We start from the raw sequence: 21944 nt of genomic DNA on the forward strand, positions 1-21944 counted from the left end.
TGGGATTTATTCAAAGTTCGACGTTTTTTTTATCCGGGACAAACCTTTCCTAAAAAAAATGTTTTGTTTCGATATTATCTTGAAATAAATATATCAGCTTGTTTATGTGCCCTAAAAGATTTCACAATATCAATATTGTGTTATTTGGAGCAATATATTCTCACATTCTATTTATTTAGATCATGTCATTTCGTTTCAGGTAACAAGTCCTTCTTCTATATTCACGCTTGTCAACCTCGCAAATATTCCCGCGAAATCCATTTTCGAGAGGAAGATTCAGCTGCTGAAACTCGACATAAACAATTCGTGGCGAAAATTAATTATTTGGATGAGATCGGATGTTTTGACAGCATGGGCTTTCTCACCTGATCATTCTACTTTCTGTTTCGAGTGAAGTAAACATGGCGGTAGACGAATATTATATGGAAAATTTGGATGAATTTGTGAACGATGAAAATAAAGTTGTGAGTGTTCCCAAACTACTGCTTATAAATACTATTCTCCATTGTCATTATTGAATGCAGATATGTGATATAGTAATAGGGGAGCGGACTTCATCGCTGTAAACATCAAATTTTGTTTTGTTTGATTACACGTTACATCATGTTTATCAAAATATTACGTCATATGACTTGATGAGACAGTAGTATGCACGCTTCTTGCAGTTTCACTCTTATTGTGGCAACACCTATTCTAGTTATATAAAGAAAAAACGTGATCCCTAGCTGTTGTTTATCTTCGGAGATAATGGTTATTTCATAACAAGGAAGAGAAGAAAGTCGCTAAAACACATGTTTCCTTGATGCTTGTCAACCAATAATAGACATGGCTGACATTGAGTTGCATTGTACCCACATGTTCTCAAACTATCACCATGCAGTCATAATGTGGCTTATTTACAGGCTGTCATTATGTTATATCCATATTGAAAGGCACCTCAGCAAGACGTCACCAAGCGGAAACGCCAGCAGTTGGCAAAAACAGAACCTCAGTCAGTGTGAAAGTGGTTAAAATTACTCAATCTCAAGCTGCATTTTTTAAGGATTCATGACAGGGTGCTGTCAGATCACAATTCTTTACAATGTTTCGAAGGGTTGCATGCTAACACAGTGCTCTGCTGTCCATGGTCTGTTGTGTAAAGAAAATGTGACAAGATAACAATGATTATTGTCAATACTTTTATAGTGACACGTGGTGACAATGATGGTGGTGAATAAACCAAGCAATATGAATAAGTAAAACATATACATATATATATACTGATGCCGTTTTCGGTCAACGATCAGTGGCCGTTATTACAAAAGCTCTACTGTTTTCACCAGATCGGTGCCGTTCTGCTGAGGTGCCGTTTTAGCCTGCACCCATATTAAAATATAACTAGTACTGTTTGGTGTTTGACAACGGGGATTGTGATATGCCGCAGTATATCTTATGAGATGTAGTTACCTAATTATTTCCTCATCCGTTCCTCGTTCAATCAGTTTGGTGAAGGAGTAAGCATATGCTCCGAAACATTTTGGATACTGTAACATTCCTGAAAAAAACATTTGAACCTGCTTAAGACTTGTCATACGACGGATACAACAGTGATTTATATCATCGGAAGTGAACTTTCACAAAGTTTTCAATATTAAAAATGAAAAACGGTTTTGGAGACAAGAGGGCTTCCCCCTCGAAAATACCACGGGTTATGTTTTCCTGTACCCTCAGTAGAGACATTTAGAAAACCTGGCTATTGAATGAGGAACAGCTTTATATCGTGAAGATCCGTGGCAGAATAGGTCTTAAGCAACCCATTCTTGTCGTAAAAAGGCGACTGTGCTTGTCGTAAGAAGGCGACCTACGGGATCGGGTGGTCAGGCTCGTTGACTTGGTTGATGCATGTCATTGTATCCCAATTGAGTGGATCGATGCTCATGATGACAATCACTGGATTTTCTGGTCCAGACTTGATTATTTACAGACCGCTGTCATATAGCTGGAATATTGCCGAGTGTGGCGTTAAACAAAGAACTAAATAAATTATATCTTGCATACTTGAGTATAATAAGGTTCAGTTTATGATTTTCTGGTTTTATGACCTCAAAAGTTTGGCATCCAGCACAAACCTGTGAAAATCTGGGTTAGAATTGGTCTTCAGCAACCCATGCTTGTCATAAGAGGCGACTAATGGGATCAGGTGGTCAGGCTTGCGGACTTGGTTGATGCATGTCATCGTATCACAACTGCATTGATCGATGCTCATGATTTCAATCACTGAATTGTCTGGTCCAGACTCGATTGTTTATATAGCTGGAATGTTGCTGAGTGTGTCTAAACAAAAATGAACAAATAAAGAATACAAGGAGACTAAGTGAATCTAGTGGTCAGGCTCAGTGACTTGTTTAATTGTTCATCATAACCTGACAATATTGGACATTGCTCATAATATCAATCACTGGTTGTCTGGTCCAGATTTGATTATTTATGGGATGCCATCATATTGCTGGAATATTGCTAGGTATAGCAGACAAATATCCTTGCAGACGTGGGAAAAATGAAACATTATGCATCAGACGTCAAATGATATTTTATCATGGTCGTTCTACTTAATAACTACTTAATACTTCTACTATTAATAAATAATTGTTATTTGTGGTGTAATCTTCCGTTGTACAGGACTTATTTGTTGTTAGTCTAAAGCCGCACTCAGCAATATTTCAGATATAGGACAGCGGCCTGTGAATAATTGGTTTGTGGACAAGACATTGTGATATTGTGAGCACCATCATCAATGAAGTCACCAAGCCAGGTGAACCGATACATTTAGTGCTGTGGACCAATTCTCTACCTGAAAGCCCTACCCGAATGCCCCACCCGAATGTCCTACCCGAGTGCCCTACCCGAGTGCCCTACCCGAATGCCGTACCCGAGTGCCGTACCCGAATGCCGTACCCGAGTGCCGTACCCGAGTGCCCTACTTGAATGTCCTACCCGAGTGCCCTACTTGAATGTCCTACCCGAATGTCCTACCCGAATGCCCTACCTGAATGCCCCACCCGAATGCCCTACCTGAATGCCCTACCCGAATGCCCTACCTGAATGCCCACTGTTGTACATGTTGCAGGTGACGTTCAAGTGGTTGAGCACCAACCTGAAGGTTCATGTCAACCAAGCAAAACAGTGAGTGAACTAGTTTCCATTACCTCAAAACATTTGTCTCAAATTTAGTGTGATTAGTTACAAACGATGCTACTAATTCATCACAGTAAATATGTATGGCTGCCATTCTGTAAAAAATGCAGTTTTAATAAAAGTACACAATAATAGTCAATTGTTACGGATACGGTATTAAATGTTACTAATCAAGGTCAAAATACAGACAAATGGATGCCATATGAAAGAAAGAGGAGGCACGGGTGGCCCAGTCGTGTGCAGAGTTGCGTCCCTTGGTCGCGCCAGAAACCTATGATTGTGGGTTCAAATCCTGATTCGCCCCGATTATGTTTGTAGGTTTGTCAGCACCATACGCGTGCTTGTGGGTTTCACCGAAGTGGTAAACATCTGAGACCTGCATCACTTTGGGCTTTCCTCCCACATTAAGCTGACACGCCGTGATATAACTGGAATACTGTTAAAAGCGGCGTAAAACCCAACTCACTCATTCACTATGAAAGAAAGAACAATGTGTACTAAAGAATGTTGGTGCACTCAAAAGGACACCAAAACGTTTAAGGACAACATTGACAATAATGAATGCCAGGCACTGCGATTTGTACATTATGATTTTAAACAGCTTGTTCCTCTGGTATATGATAAATATTGGTTATTATTAGGGCTGTAACATTTCACTCGTGTATTCGGTATATAAATGTATACCGTATTCAATGTAATAAGCGCCCTGCTCTAATAAGCGCCCACGGCGATATTTGCTAATATATTGTCTAGTGAACAAACCCAATTAGCATGATTAGCACCCCTTCCGATTGATCAATGTACACAAGACTTCTTTATTTGTGTATAATACGCACTCGTGTGTTATGTGCACCCTTAATCATGGGCAATTAAATTCTGGAAAATATATTTGTCATTCATAATACGCACAGACCTTTATTTTGTATCATTCCAGGCTGTCAGCATATACCACAATATTTACAATATTTCAACTGTGTTTTTTTCTCACCAAAATTATATTCTAAAAAGAGCCCCCCTATTTCTAATTTTGAGAGCGGCCTGGGCTGAATACGGTAATATAATAATCGTTAACTCTGTCCGGATGGTCAAACCATGTCAAATAGTTAATTTTGTGTCACTGAATATTAATAATATTATTATAAAGAGTACATCAAATGCTGACTTGTTTCTGTATTCGTGAATAAATATTCATATTCATTACCCTATTCTTGTGGTACGTATCATATTCGCCTCATTGTGTATTCGTTGGAGCGATTGTTATTATCACTATCAATGTTAAAAATACCTGTCTGCCTGACAGTCCGAGACAGTCGATTTTACTGACGGACAGTCCATTTTGAAAAGTTGCACTACTGGTGGTCGGGGGTTAAAGTTACCAAGTTGACAATCCACTAGAGTATTGTTATTTTCTGAGAAGTAATATTGAACGGTACTATTTTTATGTTTACCCTTTTGTTACTTTTGTTTGTTTGTGTAGAAAATGGGGCGGTCGGGTAGCCTTGTGGTTAATGCGTTCACTCGTCACGCCAAAAACCCGGGTTCGACTCCCGACATGGGTACAATGTTTGAAACCCATTTCTGGTGTCCTCCACCGTGATATTGCTGGAATATTGCTTAAAGCGGCGTAAAACCATACTTACTCACTCACTCACTAGTCTAGAAAATGAGGACTGACAACATTTTATCTGGCCTGGTAACTTTGCAATGTTGCCAGTCCGGTTGTTGGACTAAAATTGGGGGGAATTTTATACACTGTCATTATTATTATTATTATATATGCTGTATGTAATGTTGAAATAAAGGTTGGAACCTCCCTCCCAACTGAACATGCACTTTACCATGACGACAGTTTGTGAACTCACAAGTACAAAACCAGTGCCGTGTTACGTCATCAGATGATTGTCTTCCTTTCAGGATGCTCTATGCCTTCGTGCAGCAGGAGAGAAATAAGAGGGACAATGACAAGCTGTCAGTGACATATTTTGTCGCAGGAATACCGAAAACCAAGAATGGTTTCATGGTTAGAAAATTTGAAACTCCATTTTCTCACTTCTTTTAGTTTTAAAACCAGCTGACTTATTATTCACAATCATGAATGTGTGTGACCTGGCTAACAGCATGTCACTGTAACCCAGGCAACTGTGTGGATCCCTGGTCTTGCTGTCAGTTAGGGCTTTGTGTTGTCCCGAATTTAGTAATTATTAGGTATTTTTGAGTCCTATAAAGCTCTCGAACCCACACGACACCAGTTTGCAGGGACTAGATGAATAGTGTTTTTAAATATTTAACTTAAATACCCACATGTGTAAAAACTAGTGGGTCACAGAAATTTGAATACGCAGATAGAATTACTGATACCCAACAAGCTTATCTGGAGCTCTGTAATTATTTTGATGGTGTCAGTCAAAATGCTGAAACATATGCTGCTAAAGCCTGCTATAATTGCAAGTGAAAACTATCGCAATATTATTGCAATTGTAGGGCCACTATCGCAATAGTATCGCAATAGTAAAAAAATGCCTCAATAGTCACCCCTAGTTATAACAAACTTAAATTAGTGGTCCCTTTACGTTGGATTATTCTGGAATTTACTGTAGTTAATCTGTCATATCATTGTGGTCCTGAATGGTATGTCTGTTGTTTTGTATCATTGTAAGGTAGCTGTTTTCATTTTCTTGGTTTATACGCAACCATGTGCATATACTAGGTTTGCTGAAGACAGCGGTGTGGTAGCCTAGTATGTAAAGCATTGGCTCCCAGATGGGTAAAATGTGTGTTGCAGTTTCTGGTGTCCTATGCCATATTATTGCTGAAATATTGCTGAAATATTGCTGAAAGCGACGTTAAATCCCACTGATTCACTCACCCCATATATTGGAACTGATCTTGCCGTTTCAGGAATGTATAAATTGAAAGTTGATCTATAACTGGTTAATACCTATGTTGTGTCCATGAAAAAACAGTGTCATATTGTGGTCTTGTATAATTTAACATCCGAACACGGTATATTAACACAGAGGGATCAGTATGGACTGGTTTGTTACCATGGTTACAGCTTGTATGGGGACTGCCTCCTTAGAGAAACTGTTTCTTTCTCAGGGTCACAAGTGTTGCGTTGTTTCGGAGGAGGAGCTCGGGGCGTTCAAGTCGACGCTGACAACGGTGACCAGCTGCCACATCTACAGTGTCCAGAAGGTCAAGTTGAAGGTCAGGTTCTACACTTCATCAGTCAATTTAACCTTCTGTATTATCATGATGAGTGGCAAAGTAATTTATAATTTACAAACCTTATACACCTTTCCAAAGGCTTGTTGGGAATGGGCTAGCCTTGTGGTTAAAGTGCTTGCTCTGCACACCCATGTCCTGGGTTTTATTCCACCATAGGCACATCGTGTGAAGCTAGCTCACTTCTAGTGTCCTCTGTCGTGATGTTGCTGGAATATTGCTAACACCAACATGAAGTCATACTCGCTCACTTCAAAGGTAGGGTTTGTGCCAAACTTTTAATTATTTCTCCATGAAACTTTGCCAGTTTATTGGGCCAGTTAGGACTTGTGCCACTCGTTTTCACAGAAATGTAAGATCATTTTTTGACAATTACTTGCAAGGATGGTGTGGGATATTGATGACTGCCCTTTTGATTCTTAATATGGCGGTCGGGTAGCCTAGTGGTTAAAGCGTTCGCTCGTCACGCTGAAGACCTGGGTTCGATTCCTGACATGGGTACAATGTGTGAAGCCCATTTCTGGTGTCCCCCGCCGTGATATTGCTGGAATATTGCTAAAAGTGGCGTAAAACCATACTCACTCACTCACTTAATATGTCAGGTGAGCTACAGAACCTTGTTCCTGATTTGTCTGCTGATGTTAGTGTGTTAGTATCTGATATAAATTTCTGATTCACTAGTTGGATGTTTTAGGACTCCAATTCGCTGTTCATGGCCGACTATGACAACACGAAGGAGAAGCTACACTCATGCAGCAGGTCTGTCACTGTCTAAACACCTTTGTCTCCAAATTTCCCGTTCAGATTCCGGGGTAGAATAGGTCTTCAGCAACCCATGCTTGCTGTAAAAGGCGACTATGCTTGTCGAAAAAGGCGACTAACGGGATCAGGTGGTCAGGCTCGCTGACTTGGTTGATCCATGTCATCGATCCCAATTGCGTGGATCAATGCTCATGATATTAATCACTAGATTGTCTGGCCCAGACTCGATTATTTACAGACTGCCGTCATATAGCTGGAATATTGTTTAGTGGGACGTAAAACAACAAACCAAACCAAACCTTTGTCTCCTAAAGACTTAGAAAGAGGAAAATGTACTAACTACAGATCTTAAATTATGATCAATGATCACTATGTCAGATTAACGAGACTCATTAATGAGTGATTTCGGTAATTCGTTGCAAATTAGGTGTGGGAGTCGGATTGTGAGACTGTCGGTTTAACGGGTCTAAATAGCACTGATTTTATCGGTTCCCATCAGTGGTGTCGGTTTAAGATGATTGTCGGATTAACGGTTATCGGATTAACAAGACTTGACTGTATATGCACATTTCCCACATTCCCATTGCTACTGTTTCAGCTATAGTGCTATAAGCTACCCCCGAGCCAAGGCCAGGTCCAAAGAAGAGCTGGCCAAACTTGGCGTCCAACAGTCGCAGCCATCGTCAGACCCGCCTAAGACAAATGTGAGTTGAAGAGCATTGAATCAGAGATTCTCTATAGTTAGTAAACGATGAATTAACTGAGTTCAGCAACTTTTGGATGGACCAATATTTCCGTGAGGGTTCTTGCATTAAGGGGCTAAAATAAGGACTGGTCAGCTTGGAGTCAGTATACTGTGTCTGAGTGGGGTATCCTTGTTAAACTGCGGCACGGTATCTTTGTTGGCTAGCAAACCGACATTAGTCTGTGAACACACAATGCCATTCAGAAAGTGGTCAAATGTAACAAAATGTATAACACTTTCTTAGTAAAGTACAGATTCTCATACTTTTTTGGGTTGAGTCCCGTCTGGGATTCGAACCCACACTGCAAGAGTGAGCCACCTGATCGCCAGTACACAAAGTCAGCAATCTAACCAACTCAGCCACCGAGGCTTCCACAAAATGAAAGTCTGACAACTGGTAGTCTAGATCACGTACTTTGTGTACCCCTCTGACATCTGTACTCTACTCAGAAAGTGTTATCCCAAATATAACATTTGTGACATGAGTCTGGACTAGTACAAGCAGCCACACGGTCTTAGAGTTGTACCGAGATCAGGGTGTCGTTAAATAAGAATAAAGCAATAAAATAAAAACATGGTAAAAGTTCACAGTTTTATTACTATCAGCTAAGAGTAACTAAAGAGAGGCAATCTGAAGGATCAAGACCCCAATTGACACTGACACTGATTAATAAAGCATGAACCAATATACATGCTGATTTAGCTGACCGACCATATGACAGCCATTACAACAGATAGATGAAACAATACTCTGACAAGACAATCGACAAGATGCACAGACAACCAATTAAGCCGACTGATTAAAACCGTACTATTAAACATTTACAACCAGATATGTACAATTAGTGAGGTAGCAAATAAATAACTATAAATACATGAGAAATATTTACGTAATACTGGATAATCCCGCCGCTGCATGAAAATCAAAGTTACTAAAACATTTTCAAGACATGAATAAGCTTGCATACATATAGGAGAAAACATATATCAAACCAACACTTAATAAAAGTATGGGATTAAACTAACTAACTCACGAAACCCTAATGAGCATAAAGACACAGACCTGTGCCGAGCGGCGCCTAGGGTGGCACTACAATCACTGGACCATGACGCGCAAACACACACTATATAAGTTCAACAATCTTGACCACAACATTAAAGCCCGTTTCTCCTTACCTTACCATGGATCTATGACATATATTTTTGTCTATTCCAGGGCAGTTTATCAACGGCAGCTAAACCAGCAGCCAATGGCAGTGCAGCTGTCAAGGCCGAACCCAAGGGCAGCATTGCTAGTATGTTCTCCACAGGAGGGAAAAAGAAGGAGGCTGCAGAGAAAGTCCCTGTAAGCCGACCTTCACCTTCATTAATCCCTACAAACAGTGTTCGAAATAGCCATCGTTCCGTAGGCCTGAGGCCGACAAATTTGTTCTCGGGCTGATAATTGTAATTTTTAGCAGGCCCTTACGGCCTGCAGATTATTTTAGTAATTATTTATTAAGCATCATATAAGTAATGTGATGAACATAACTTTCGTCATTATACACAGTAAGATTAGACCTTTCAAATGTATGACTTTAGTCACAAGCTGATAATTTCTGATAAATGTAGGCTATCACCTATCACCACCAAGTCTCTGGGAACTTGGTGTGATAGCAGTACCAATCACATTAAAATCTGACCTTAGTTTTCGCTACCGCTAAAGACTTCACGTCAGAACAACCTCTCGCGAACTTTGACTGATCAGTGAAATGACTGACAAGAAAACGACATTAGCCAATCAGAAGGCTGCTTTCTTGAGCTTTATGACACTAGTTTCAAACTGCGACTACGCTTCGAAACAGATTTTGACATATTCCTCGGTTAAAAAATTTAAAACCAATAAAAAGAACATTCTGGAATGGCTTACAGATGGCCTAGATTATATGGATAAAATCATAAAAAACTGTCGTTTGGAATACCCTCTGTTAAATATTTCGAGGTTGCATGATCAAGAAACACATTCCGTCTGTCACTTTCATGATCTGGTAAGCGACGCTCTGATTGGTTGGATGAAAGGTCGTTCTGACATGACCCGTAATGGGATGTCCTCAGATCTTTGTTTAGCGATAGCAAGAACTAAGATCTGATTTAATGAGATTGTAGCAGTACAAGCTTCTGGTTGATAGTTGTGTTTTGTAGTTTATATTGCAAGAGTATGTGTCCTTGCTTCAGCTAACATTTTTGGGCCTTAAGGCGTTAATGTACTGGCCCTTAAGGATCTCAGTTTACTCCGCCTAGTTTCAGACACTGCCTCCAAATCTATGGAAGGGCAGGGGTTCAGTCTTTATTTGAACATCGTCTTGACAGAACAAGTGATTGAGATAAGACCACTTACCCTGATTGAATGTTCATTTCCCCGGCTGCTTGCGGATGGAACTCTTTCAGAAATTTCTGGCCATGTGTCGTGATTATCAGAATACTATTAAGTGATAGACACAGCCACTAGCCTGTTAGACCGAGACAGGTGAAAATCTAGTGGGACTAGTTGTTTCATCCTAAAAATCTAATTATTTTACGTAACTCACTAGTCCGAACTGAGCTAAGGACTAGTTGGATATGAACAATGGCGTCTACCCCTGCTGTTGAGATTGGCCTGTTCAGTATGAGGGGATGTCCACACATATATATTTATTAGTATTGGGAAACAATCTCTCACGAGTGACACAATGTATCGCAAAATTCACATTTCATTCAGACTTGATACACATTATCTACCCAAACTGAAAATTCACTTGCCAGGCTATGATATTTTTTGACCTCTGAAGGGTACAAGCTTTCCAAATCTAACCTTTTTAAGCTTTTAATTTGGCTGAAGGGAATATGTGAATATGATTTTGAAGAGGGATCAAAATATTCTGGTTAAAAGACTGATCGTGTTACTAAGTGCCCCGTAGTATACAAGAAAACAAAACTATTCTGTCCCTGACCATGTTCTCCTGCGTCAGGTTCCAGCTAAAGGGGGAAAGGGCAGCAAAGGCAGCAAGGCTGGAGGTGTGATGTCTTTCTTCTCCAATCAGACAGGTACGTCACACGGAGATCGTCTCAGTGCTGTCATGGGAACCAACACCGCCTCCGTGGTCTAGTGGTAGAGCGTCCGCCCGGAGAGCGGAAGGTCCGAGGTTTGATCCCCTGCCGCGTCATACCAAAAGACGTTAAAAGATGGTACTTGTTGTTACCCTGTCTGGCGCTCGGCATTAAGGGGCTAAAACAAGGACTGGTCGGCTTGGAGTCAGTATACTGTGTCTTAGTGGGGTATTCATGTTAAACTGTGGCATGGTATCTCAGTGAGCTAGCACTATAAATGGGAATCAGTCCGGACTAGTACAAGCAGCCACACACACACACATGCACGTCGCTATTAAGTGCAATAATCTTGGACGCAACGTTAAACCCAATTTCACCTTACCTCACCCATAGGAACCAACAACCTTCCCACTGGTCTTTCATTGTTCGCTCTTCCGACCAAAACACTTTGCTCCATTGCCTACGTGGGTAGTTATTGGTCTATTTTTGGATGAATGAGTCCTTGATAAGAGTTTGTATTTAAACCTCAAGGATGTGTGTGAACCATGACTGATTGGTGTGGAAGTATTGCTGATTGACTCGCCTGATTGACTGTAGCTCACCTGATTGTCTGTAGCTCACCTGATTGAATGTAGCTCACCTGATTGACTATAGCTCACCTGATTGACTAGCTCACCTGATTGTCTGTAGCTCACCTGACTGATTGTAGCTCACCCGATTGACTGTAGCTCACCCGATTGTCTATAGCTCAACTGATTGACTGTAGGTCACCTGATTGTCTGTAGCTCACCTGATTGACTGTAGCTCACCTGATTGACTGTAGCTCACCTCATCAGTTCCAAGCAATCCAACATAGACCCTCCGTGGTAGAGAATCCGCCTGGAGAGGTTAAATCTTGGGTTGGTTCCCCAGCCATGTCATACCAAAAGATGTCAAAAGATGGTACTTATTGTTAGTGCCTGGCGCTTTCATAAAGGAGCTAATACAAGGACTGTTGGCGCGGAGTCAGTACTGTGTCTGTATTCATTTTAAGACCTGTGAAGATGAAGATTCTGGGGTACAATAGGTCTTCAGCAACCCATACTTGCCGTAAAAAGCGTCTATGCTTGTCGTTAAAGGCAATTAACGGGATTGGGTGGTCAGCCTCGCTGACTTGGTTGATACATGTCATCGATCCCAATTACATTGATTGATGCGCATGATATCAATTGCTGGATTGTCTGGTCCAGACTCGATTATTTACAGCCCACCATCATGTAGCTGGAATATTGCTGAGTGAGTTGTTAAACAACAAACAAACAAAATTCATTTTAAACTGCAGCATGGTATCTCAGGATATCAATTGCTGGATTGTCTGGTCCAGACTCGATTATTTACAGCCCACCATCATGTAGCTGGAATATTGCTGAGTGAGTTGTTAAACAACAAACAAACAAAATTCATTTTAAACTGCAGCATGGTATCTCAGGGGGGTAGAACTATTAAATCATGAAAAAAAATGCAACAATCTTGAACGCGACTTTAAACCCCATTTCCCCTCACCTCACATCAAGAGTGACCTTGGGTCAGGTTTTGATGTAATTGTAGTTAGTTTTAATACGAGGTGGCCACAGACTAACATCACTTCAATAAGAATGCAATCGGCAATTGTTTTTAAGTGGCTGTAATTACATCATGTACATATCCATCTGAGCTACAGTGCCAGGGGGGCGGTCGGGTAGCCTAGTGGTTAAAGCGTTCGCTCGTCACGCCGAGCACCCGGGTTCGATTCCCGACATGGGTACAATGTGTGAAGCCCATTTCTGGTGTCCGCCGCCGTGATATTGCTGGAATATTGCTAAAAGCGGCGTAAAATCAAACTCAGTCAGTACAGTGCCAGGACATTATTTTTTCATAAAATATTTTTCAGGCTTCGTCAATAATTTTGTATGGAATAATTTTGCTACATTGTCCTGACATGAAGACAATTGTTTTCATTTATCAGCAAAGCCAAGCAAACCTGTTGAGAGTAAGCCAGTGCACTGTGAACCTGTGGAGACAAAGCCAGACGACAGTAAACCAGTCGATAGTAAACCAGTGAAGAATGATAAACCCAAGTCAGAGCCTCCGAAGGAAAAGAAGAAGACTGATGTGAAGAAGTGGGTTGATTCTGAACTTTTCAGTGTTGATGAATGGATCTGGTGGTCAGGTTGATTGTGTGTCATTGTACCCTAACGGGGTGGATCGCTGCTCACAACATCAATCACTGGATTGTCTGGTCCAGATTTGATTCGCCACCATTTATTGGAAATATTGCTGAGTGCAAAGTTCTAGTCCATGCATCCAATGAGAAGCTTGGCATTAAATTTGATGTTTGGGTTGAGAGTTTGATAAAAGGCCATTCTAGTGATAACGATATTTGCTTAAAAGCTAATTGAAAATATCTGCCCACTTTCTTATTTGATATTTTGGTTTTTCAGAAGTCGTCCCAGCAAGGGAAAGAAATCTACAAGGGTTTCAGATTCAGGTAGGTCACAGGGTCAGCCGGAGATCTGTCCGTTAGCACTAACCCCATGGCTGGTTAAAGAGGCGAGTTAGTTGATCGGATGCTAATTGAAAGTTAACAGCTGATACTTTCATTGAACACATTAAATACAAAACTTGAAGACAATGTGAAACCTGGGTAGTCCAGACTCTGTTAACCTGGAAACCCTGCATCACAAGTGGGTGCTGTTTGGAACATCTCTGTATAAATACAGTGACTTTTTTTCTTGGGCTGGGACTGGTAACTCGGGTCGGATGGGGAACGAGTTGGAGGACTAGGGTACCGAGTTGGAGGACTAGGGTACCGAGTAGGAGGACTAGGAGGAGGACTAGGGTACCGAGTAGGAGGACTAGGGTACCGAGTAGGAGGACTAGGATACCGATTTGGAGGACTAGGGTACCGAGTAGGAGGACTAGGGTACCGAGTAGGAGGACTAGAGTACCGAGTTGGAGGACTAGGGTACCGAGTAGGAGGACTAGGGTACCGAGTAGGAGGACTAGGGTACCGAGTTGGAGGACTAGGGTACCGAGTAGGAGGACTAGGGTACCGAGTTGGAGGACTAGGGTACCGAGTTGGAGGACTAGGGTACCGAGTAGGAGGACTAGGGTACCGAGTTGGAGGACTAGGGTACCGAGTAGGAGGACTAGGGTACCGAGTAGGAGGAGGACTAGGGTACCGAGTAGGAGGACTAGGGTACCGAGTAGGAGGACTAGGGTACCGAGTTGGAGGACTAGGGTACCGAGTAGGAGGACTAGGGTACCGAGTTGGAGGACTAGGGTACCGAGTAGGAGGACTAGGGTACCGAGTAGGAGGATTAGGGTACCGAGTAGGAGGACTAGGGTACCGAGTAGGAGGACTAGGGCACCGAGTAGGAGGACTAGGGCACCGAGTTGGAGGACTAGGGTACCGAGTAGGAGGACTAGGGTACCGAGTAGGAGGACTAGGGCACCGAGTAGGAGGACTAGGGTACCGAGTAGGAGGACTAGGGTACCGAGTAGGAGGACTAGGGTACCGAGTTGGAGGACTAGGGTACCGAGTAGGAGGACTAGGGTACCGAGTTGGAGGACTAGGGTACCGAGTAGGAGGACTAGGGTACCGAGTTGGAGGACTAGGGTACCGAGTAGGAGGACTAGGGTACCGAGTTGGAGGACTAGGGTACCGAGTAGGAGGACTAGGGCACCGAGTAGGAGGACTAGGGTACCGAGTAGGAGGACTAGGGTACCGAGTTGGAGGACTAGGGTACCGAGTAGGAGGACTAGGGTACCGAGTAGGAGGACTAGGGTACCGAGTTGGAGGACTAGGGTACCGAGTTGGAGGACTAGGGTACCGAGTATGAGGACTAGGGTACCGAGTTGGAGGACTAGGGTACCGAGTAGGAGGACTAGGGTACCGAGTTGGAGGACTAGGGTACCGAGTTGGAGGACTAGGGTACCGAGTAGGAGGACTAGGGTACCGAGTTGGAGGACTAGGGTACCGAGTAGGAGGACTAGGGTACCGAGTTGGAGGACTAGGGTACCGAGTTGGAGGACTAGGGTACCACAACACTACCCAGACCCATGGTTAGTCATGTGATATGTTATTGTTAAATGACAAAATTTCACTATAATGTCATGATTGCATTGCTTCTCACTTTTGTGTTAGAATGAAGATAACATTTCAGTCAACTACGAACATGAGTGGCGGATCGTGTTATATGTGCATCTAAATACTTTTTCTCAGGGATCTTGTACCCAGGTAGGGACGGGTAATAGGGGGTTGGGTCTCTGTGTTGTAAATTTGGACTCATACCAACCCTAATTTAATGTACCGTTATCCAGGAATTTGTCGGTGCAGATAATTTCAATGGATTCATGGGGTTTTTAATGTATAAACGTTGTCCTTGTTGATTGCTTGTGATCATGGAGGCTATTATTTATTGTCTAATGCACTGATGTTTGTTATATTGTGTAGATGAAGACAAACCCGACACGAAGAGACGGAGGCGAATCCGCAATGACCTGTTTGACAGCAGCAGCAGTGAAGACGGTATGTGGGAAAAATTTAAATGATTTTTTTAAAAAGCCGTGTGAATGTAGACCGTATACCCCTATACGGAGACTATGTTTAGGATTGGATGACGACAATGTTTGCCGTGTTGATGTAGACAGTATACCCCTATGCGGAGACTATGTTTAGGATTGGATGACGACAATGTTTGCCGTGTGGATGTAGACCGTATTCCCCTATACGGAGACTATGTTTAGGATTGGATGACGACAATGTTTGCCATGTTGGTTGTGTGTTATATGTGACTTCCTACTTTGTGAACAGAGATGGAGGTTTTGGAGGAGAGTCCGGTCCCGAGTCCTGTCCGTGAGTCCAGCCCGGAACCCGAGTCGCCCAGCCCGAAGAAAACCTCGAAACCTGATTCTGATGACGAACCCGTTATTGTCAGTCAGACAAACGGAGGCGAGAAACGGAGAAAGAGGACGCGGAAACTCGTACCCAAGACATCCATGGACGCAGATGGATTTATGGGTAAATATGTTGAACCTCTCAGAGGTTGTATTGTTTTTGTTCACAGTAGAAAGTTTTATTTCAATCATATGTGTCCTGAGTTAGTAATAGACAAATTGGATTTGTCAATAATGAAATGTAACTATGATATATTAGCAATAAAATTTGTATTATGCGAGCCTTTCATGTAGGACTACAGTTACCATGGTAACATGAATGAAGTGCACTGTTAATGATATAGTGCCAAATCAGGTGCTGTCATGTTAGTTTCTATAAGTCTTCACACATCCAAAAAGACCTGTGAAGATCTGGGGTAGAATGGGTCTTCAGCAACCAATGCTTGGCGTAAAAGGTGACTATGCTTGTCGTGAGAGGTGACTTATGGGATCGGGTGGTCAGGGCTCGCTGACTTGGTTGATGTATGTCATCGTATCCAAATCGCGTGAATCGATGCTCACAATGTCAGTCACTTGATTGCTTGGTCCAGACATGATTATTTACAGACAGCCATCACAGAGCTGGAATATTGCTGAGTGCTGTGTTAAACAACAAACAAACAAACAAACACATCTAGAAAACTGTCTTAACCTTTTGGGAACTGTTTACGAAAGTTTTTGAGCATGGATGTACAGACTTATGAAAAGTAGTTCTTGCTTGTTGACCTCATTTGCATATGTATCGGATTGTAAGTTTATCTGGTATAACTGTCCATTATATGGTAAAATAATTTATTGTGATGACTTTATCTGTTGTATTTAGATGTTGGATAAAAGGATGACTGTGAAATATACTCCTGTTTAATGAAGTAGCTTACCATTGTTAAAGTTTTCGCTTTTTCTTATGGGTTTGATACCCAACATGGGTGCAACGTAGAGCCCATTCCTGGCGCCCCTACCTTAAACATTGCTAAAAGCTGCGTAAAAGTAAACATCGCTCACTGATGCTTGTTTGTGTTGATGAATATTATTATCATGACCCTTGCAGTCACAGAGAAGGTGTGGGAGAGCGACTCGACGGACGCCTCCGAGCGAGAGGAGGATGTCAAGAAGCAAGTACCATCTCCGGCCAAACAGTCCAAGACACAGGTTGGTGTACTGGCTTGCCTGATCCAGGATAACTGCATATCGACGTGTATAATGGGAGTTTTAGGGTCCGAGAACGAGGGGGGTCTCACTAAAGATCAAGCTCATTACAGGCAACTATCTTAGGGACTGAGTATTAGGTGAGGTGAAATTGGGTTTAACATCGCGTCCAAGATTATTGCACTTATATAGCGACGTGCATGCGCATGTGTGTGTGGCTGTTTGTACTAGTCCGAACTGATGCTGATTTATAGTGCTAGCTCACTGAGATACCATGCTGCAGTTTAACATGAATACCCAACTAAGACGCAGTATACTGACTTCGAACCGACCAGTCCTTGTTTAAGCCCCTTAATGCCGAGCGCCAGACAGGGTAACAACAAGTACCATCTTTTAACGTCTTTTGGCATGACGCGGCCGGGGATCGAACCCCGGACCTTCCGCTCTCCGGGCGGACGCTCTACCACTAGAATTCGGAGGCGGTCGACTGAGTATTAATTATGGAGAGAGGTGGGTCAGAGGGAAACAGGGGAGGGTCACTCAATAATATTATGACACTCTAGGGGAGGGTCATAGAAAATACACGTTTGGGGAGGGTCATGAAAAAAATGGAGGGTTTATTATATAAATTGATTTTGCATTTTGTCTTTTTAGTGAGGGTCATGAAAATATTGTACGAGGGCATGGGGAGTGTCATCCAAATATGACAAGCATATGAGTAGGATCAATATTTTCTGTTTGTTAGTAATGAAATCTGACACATTGGTGGCTTAAGTTTTTTGTTATATCTCTATAATAAGAATCTTGCAAATTCATTGGTTAATGTGTACCATGTGATGGAACAATACATTCCAGTGTAGACCCCGAATCATGTGACTGACACTGACCTTGAATATTGACTCATCATATGATCAGTATTGACCTGTCACGTGATGAAATTGACTTGTCTGCCAGAAAACAAGATGGCGTCTGGTACTAATATTTCACGGTTCACAGCATTGTTGCTGTAATGAGACGGCAGACGGTTTAAAGGCTTCAAAAAGTGAATTTTGGTTTAACAAAACGAAAGATTACTCTTGACAAGATCAATATGCTAAAACATGGAACCTCTGACCAGACCCCATCTGCGGTCTGACCACCTCAGAGCTCGGTCCCTTGGGTCCTTGTTTCGCATATTGTCCACAGTGCCCCAGAAACTTAAATTTATAGGTTCGAATCCAAGATTCGCCCTGATAATATTTCTTGATTTGTCAGCACCACTCTGTGCTCATGGGTTTAACAAAAGTAATAAATATCTGAGACCTGCATCACTTCACGCTTTCCTCCCCCGTCAAGCCGTTATTGAAACACCCTTCACATCAGCATTAAACCAACTCACTCACTGAACCAGCATCGTCACTGGTGTACTTTTTCATGTATTTCTATTTTTCAGCCGACAAAGAAGGCCTCCCCACAGAAGAAATCTCCTGCCAAGGGACCTAAAAACCAAATGTCTCTGATGTCCTTCTTCAAGAAGAAATAAAATCTTTCAACGTATCCGAAAATGTGCTCAGGTTTATGTTAAGTTCTGGAGTTAATCTGAACATTGTACATATTTGCATTAAAGATTAACTGTGACAAGTGCTTCATTTGAAAGTGAATAATGATAAATGTTGAAACAGTTGTTTCACATGAAACTGTGGGTAGCCTTGTTGTTAAGGGTTTGCTTGTCATGAATACCATGGGTTTGATTTTACACATGGTTAGATTGTGTGAAACTCATTCTTTGACACCCCTGATAGTGCTGATATATTGGTGAAGTCGTTTTGAGCCGCATTCTGACACAAATTTGGAAATTACCCAATTTTGATTGGTCAATCAGAGGTATCAAATCATACTAAACACCTGTGATTGAAACAGCTGATTTGGATACCACTGCAGAAGATAATAGTAATAGGAAGTACTTCTTTCTCAGTCGTTGTCAGTAGGCATTTCATTTGTTGTCAGTAGTCATTTATGATAATTATATGTACAACATCAGTTCATCTCCTCTGTTCCTTGTCTCCGTGTGTTTTATGTTATTTACATAATACTGGGTTGTGTAAATCCTAGCTGTAAGGTCCAGACTCGATAATTTACAGACCGCCGTCATATAGCTGGAATATTGCTTAGTGCTGCATTAAACAACAAACAAACAAAACAAAACCTAGCATTAAAGTATTTGAACGTGCTTTGTTTTATTCACCATCTGTTTGGATTGATGAACCAGGTTCAAAATGTACCTCCGTGTAATATATGATATGTTGGGACTTGTTTCTGGACTCATTTCACTAGGGTTGTGCATTGGAAAAAGATGTGTATTGCAATATATTGCGATACAGGTATATGTAGTGCGATAAGTATTGCGATTTAATAAGAGTGGACACAGATTGTACATGCAGATCTTATTTTCTAATGTTACTAATATTACTAGATCCTAATATTACTCAGCATGGTCAGTCGCCGCCATTTTGTAGTCATGGAGAAAAGGGAGACAACCTAATAAAATAATATCACTTTCAATTTTTTGAATTTTGAATTAATTTTGAAAACAAAACATCATTTGTGAATGATTTTCTTTGTTGATTTTAGGTTAAATGATATAAGTTATAATGAAATTGTCAATTTTCTTTCACCCTTATACATAGGAACAAAAAAATTGCAATGCTATCAATTGAAAAGTATATTGCAGTAAACTGGTAATACCTTGCAGTCGGGGCGGTCGAGTAGCCTAGTGGTTAAAGTGTTCAAGTGAAGACCCGGATTTGATTCCCGACATGAGTATAATGTGTGAAGCCCATCTCTGGTGTCCTCTGCCGTGATAATACTGGAATCTATAAGCAACGTAAAACCATATTCACTCACCCACCCACCTTGCAGTCTTACCCGACAGTCTGGAAGTTCTTAGTGGATGCTGCAGCAGTCTTACATAATGTCAAAGGTCATTTCTCTATGACAAGGATTTATTAATCCAGAAACTTGTTAACCCGGATGATTTCACTGGAAACAGTGAAATCAGGTTTAACCAGCTTTCTCTGTACCGATATCTTTCCACGTTCGCACTCATTCTAATTTCGGAACAGGTATTTGGTACTACTTAGTTACGGTATCTAGTATCAACCAATTCTATATCAACCAGGGAGCATGGGTGGCCCAGTCGCCTAAGACTTCGCTGTGCAGAGTTGCGTCCCTTGGGCATGCCAGAAACCTATGATTGTGGGTTGAAATCCGATTATGTTTCTAGGCTGGGTTTCTCGTGGGTTTCACCGACGTGGTAAATGTCTGCGACCTGCATCACTTTGGGCTTTCCTCCCACATTAAGCTGAGACGCTGTGATATATTTGGAATACTGTTAAAAGCGGTGTTAAACCCAACTCACTCACTCACTCACTATATCAACCAACCTAAGGTACATATTGCACTTTGCAGATTTCAATACCGACAGCACAGATTATCAACAATTCCTCAGTTTTACTTGTGAGGTAATTGTCCTGAACATGCTGAAGTTTCTTTTGCAATTAATAACCAAGACATAGCGGACACTGTGGCCTTTGGCGATTTGATGAAGGGTGTGTTAGCAATGTTCTTGAGGAACCCCAAACTAATAGACTATAAGTGGGCACCCAGTGTGACCTTCCCAGGAATGCTAGTGCTGTTTCTACTCACTGACCACATGGATTTATTGTTATCTCATCTCATTTGGATAAATATGTCACCTGATCAATGGTGTCAGTGTTTTCTGTGTTTAGTTAAGGTGTTTAGATGTTGTGTTGTGTGTGTGTCACAGGTCACACAAGTTGCAGATGACAAAAGTTTCTCAAATGCCACAAGTCATAGATCAATGTATCAAATCCCAGATCACAAAAATATAGATCAAGTTATCAAATTTCAGATCACACATGTAAAAGATCAAAGTATCAAATCTCTGCATAAGTAGGTTGACACATTATTTGATCAAATGTCAATCACAGGTCACTAATCACGCAAGTGCCACGACTCACTGAAGTCTTCACATCAGGCAAGTGTCACGGCTCACTGAAGTCTTCCATCACAGATCCCATCTGGCAAGTGCCACGGCTCACTGAAGTCTTCCATCACGAGTGCCATCAGGCAAGTGTCACGGCTCACTGAAGTCTTCCATCACGAGTCCCATCAGGCCAGTGTCACGGCTCACTGAAGTCTTCCATCACGAGTCCCATCAGGCCAGTGTCACGGCTCACTGAAGTCTTCCATCACGGATCCCACCAAGCAAGTGCCACGGCTCACTGAAGTCTTCCATCACGAATCCCATCAGGCCAGTGCCACGGCTCACTGAAGTCTTCATCACAGATCCCATCAGGCCAGTGTCACGGCTCACTGAAGTCTTCCATCACAGATCACATCAGGCCAGTGCCACAGCTCACTGAAGTCTTCGGCCACGAGTCCCATCACGCAAATCAATCACAGATCACACTCTGTTATGTATATAAAAGTAGCAATTACAGAAACACCTCATTACGTCTGTACCCGGGTACAAAGTATTTAAGTACTTCAGGTGCAAGACGTGTTTTAAAAATCTATAATATCTATAAATTTCAGTTTGCTTGTCCCATTCTTGCAAAACAACTGTACTGCAGCGCCGTACTACCATTTAGTGGACCCGTGAAGATCCGGGGAAGAATAGGTCTCCAGCAACCCATGCTTGCCGTAAAAGGCGACTAATCTTGTCGTATGAGGCAACTAACGGGATTCGGTGGTCAGGGTCGCTGACCAATTGCGTGGATCGACGCTCATGATAATAATCACTTGATTGTCTTGTACAGACTCGATTATTTACAGACTGCCGTCATATAGCTGGATTATTGCCGAGTGC

General features: G+C 41.9%; 1 protein-coding gene across 1 annotated transcript; it reads left to right on the forward strand.

Annotated features, from left to right (window-relative positions):
* Positions 1 to 254: 254 nt before the first annotated feature.
* On the forward strand, positions 255 to 20803 carry LOC139447300 (DNA polymerase delta subunit 3-like). The gene is made up of 14 exons (XM_071228597.1): positions 255 to 464; positions 3107 to 3162; positions 5089 to 5194; positions 6274 to 6381; positions 7094 to 7158; positions 7760 to 7865; positions 9123 to 9251; positions 10894 to 10969; positions 12957 to 13110; positions 13432 to 13478; positions 15447 to 15521; positions 15807 to 16013; positions 16977 to 17077; positions 18507 to 20803. Exons 1-14 carry the CDS (start codon positions 402 to 404, stop codon positions 18594 to 18596), a joined length of 1383 nt encoding a protein of 460 aa, XP_071084698.1. The 5' UTR covers positions 255 to 401; the 3' UTR covers positions 18597 to 20803.
* Positions 20804 to 21944: the final 1141 nt, after the last annotated feature.

The sequence above is a fragment of the Haliotis cracherodii genome, unplaced genomic scaffold, assembly GCF_022045235.1.
Source record: "Haliotis cracherodii isolate W230 unplaced genomic scaffold, xgHalCrac1.p SCAF_7, whole genome shotgun sequence".
NCBI classification, from domain to species: Eukaryota; Metazoa; Mollusca; class Gastropoda; order Lepetellida; family Haliotidae; genus Haliotis; species Haliotis cracherodii.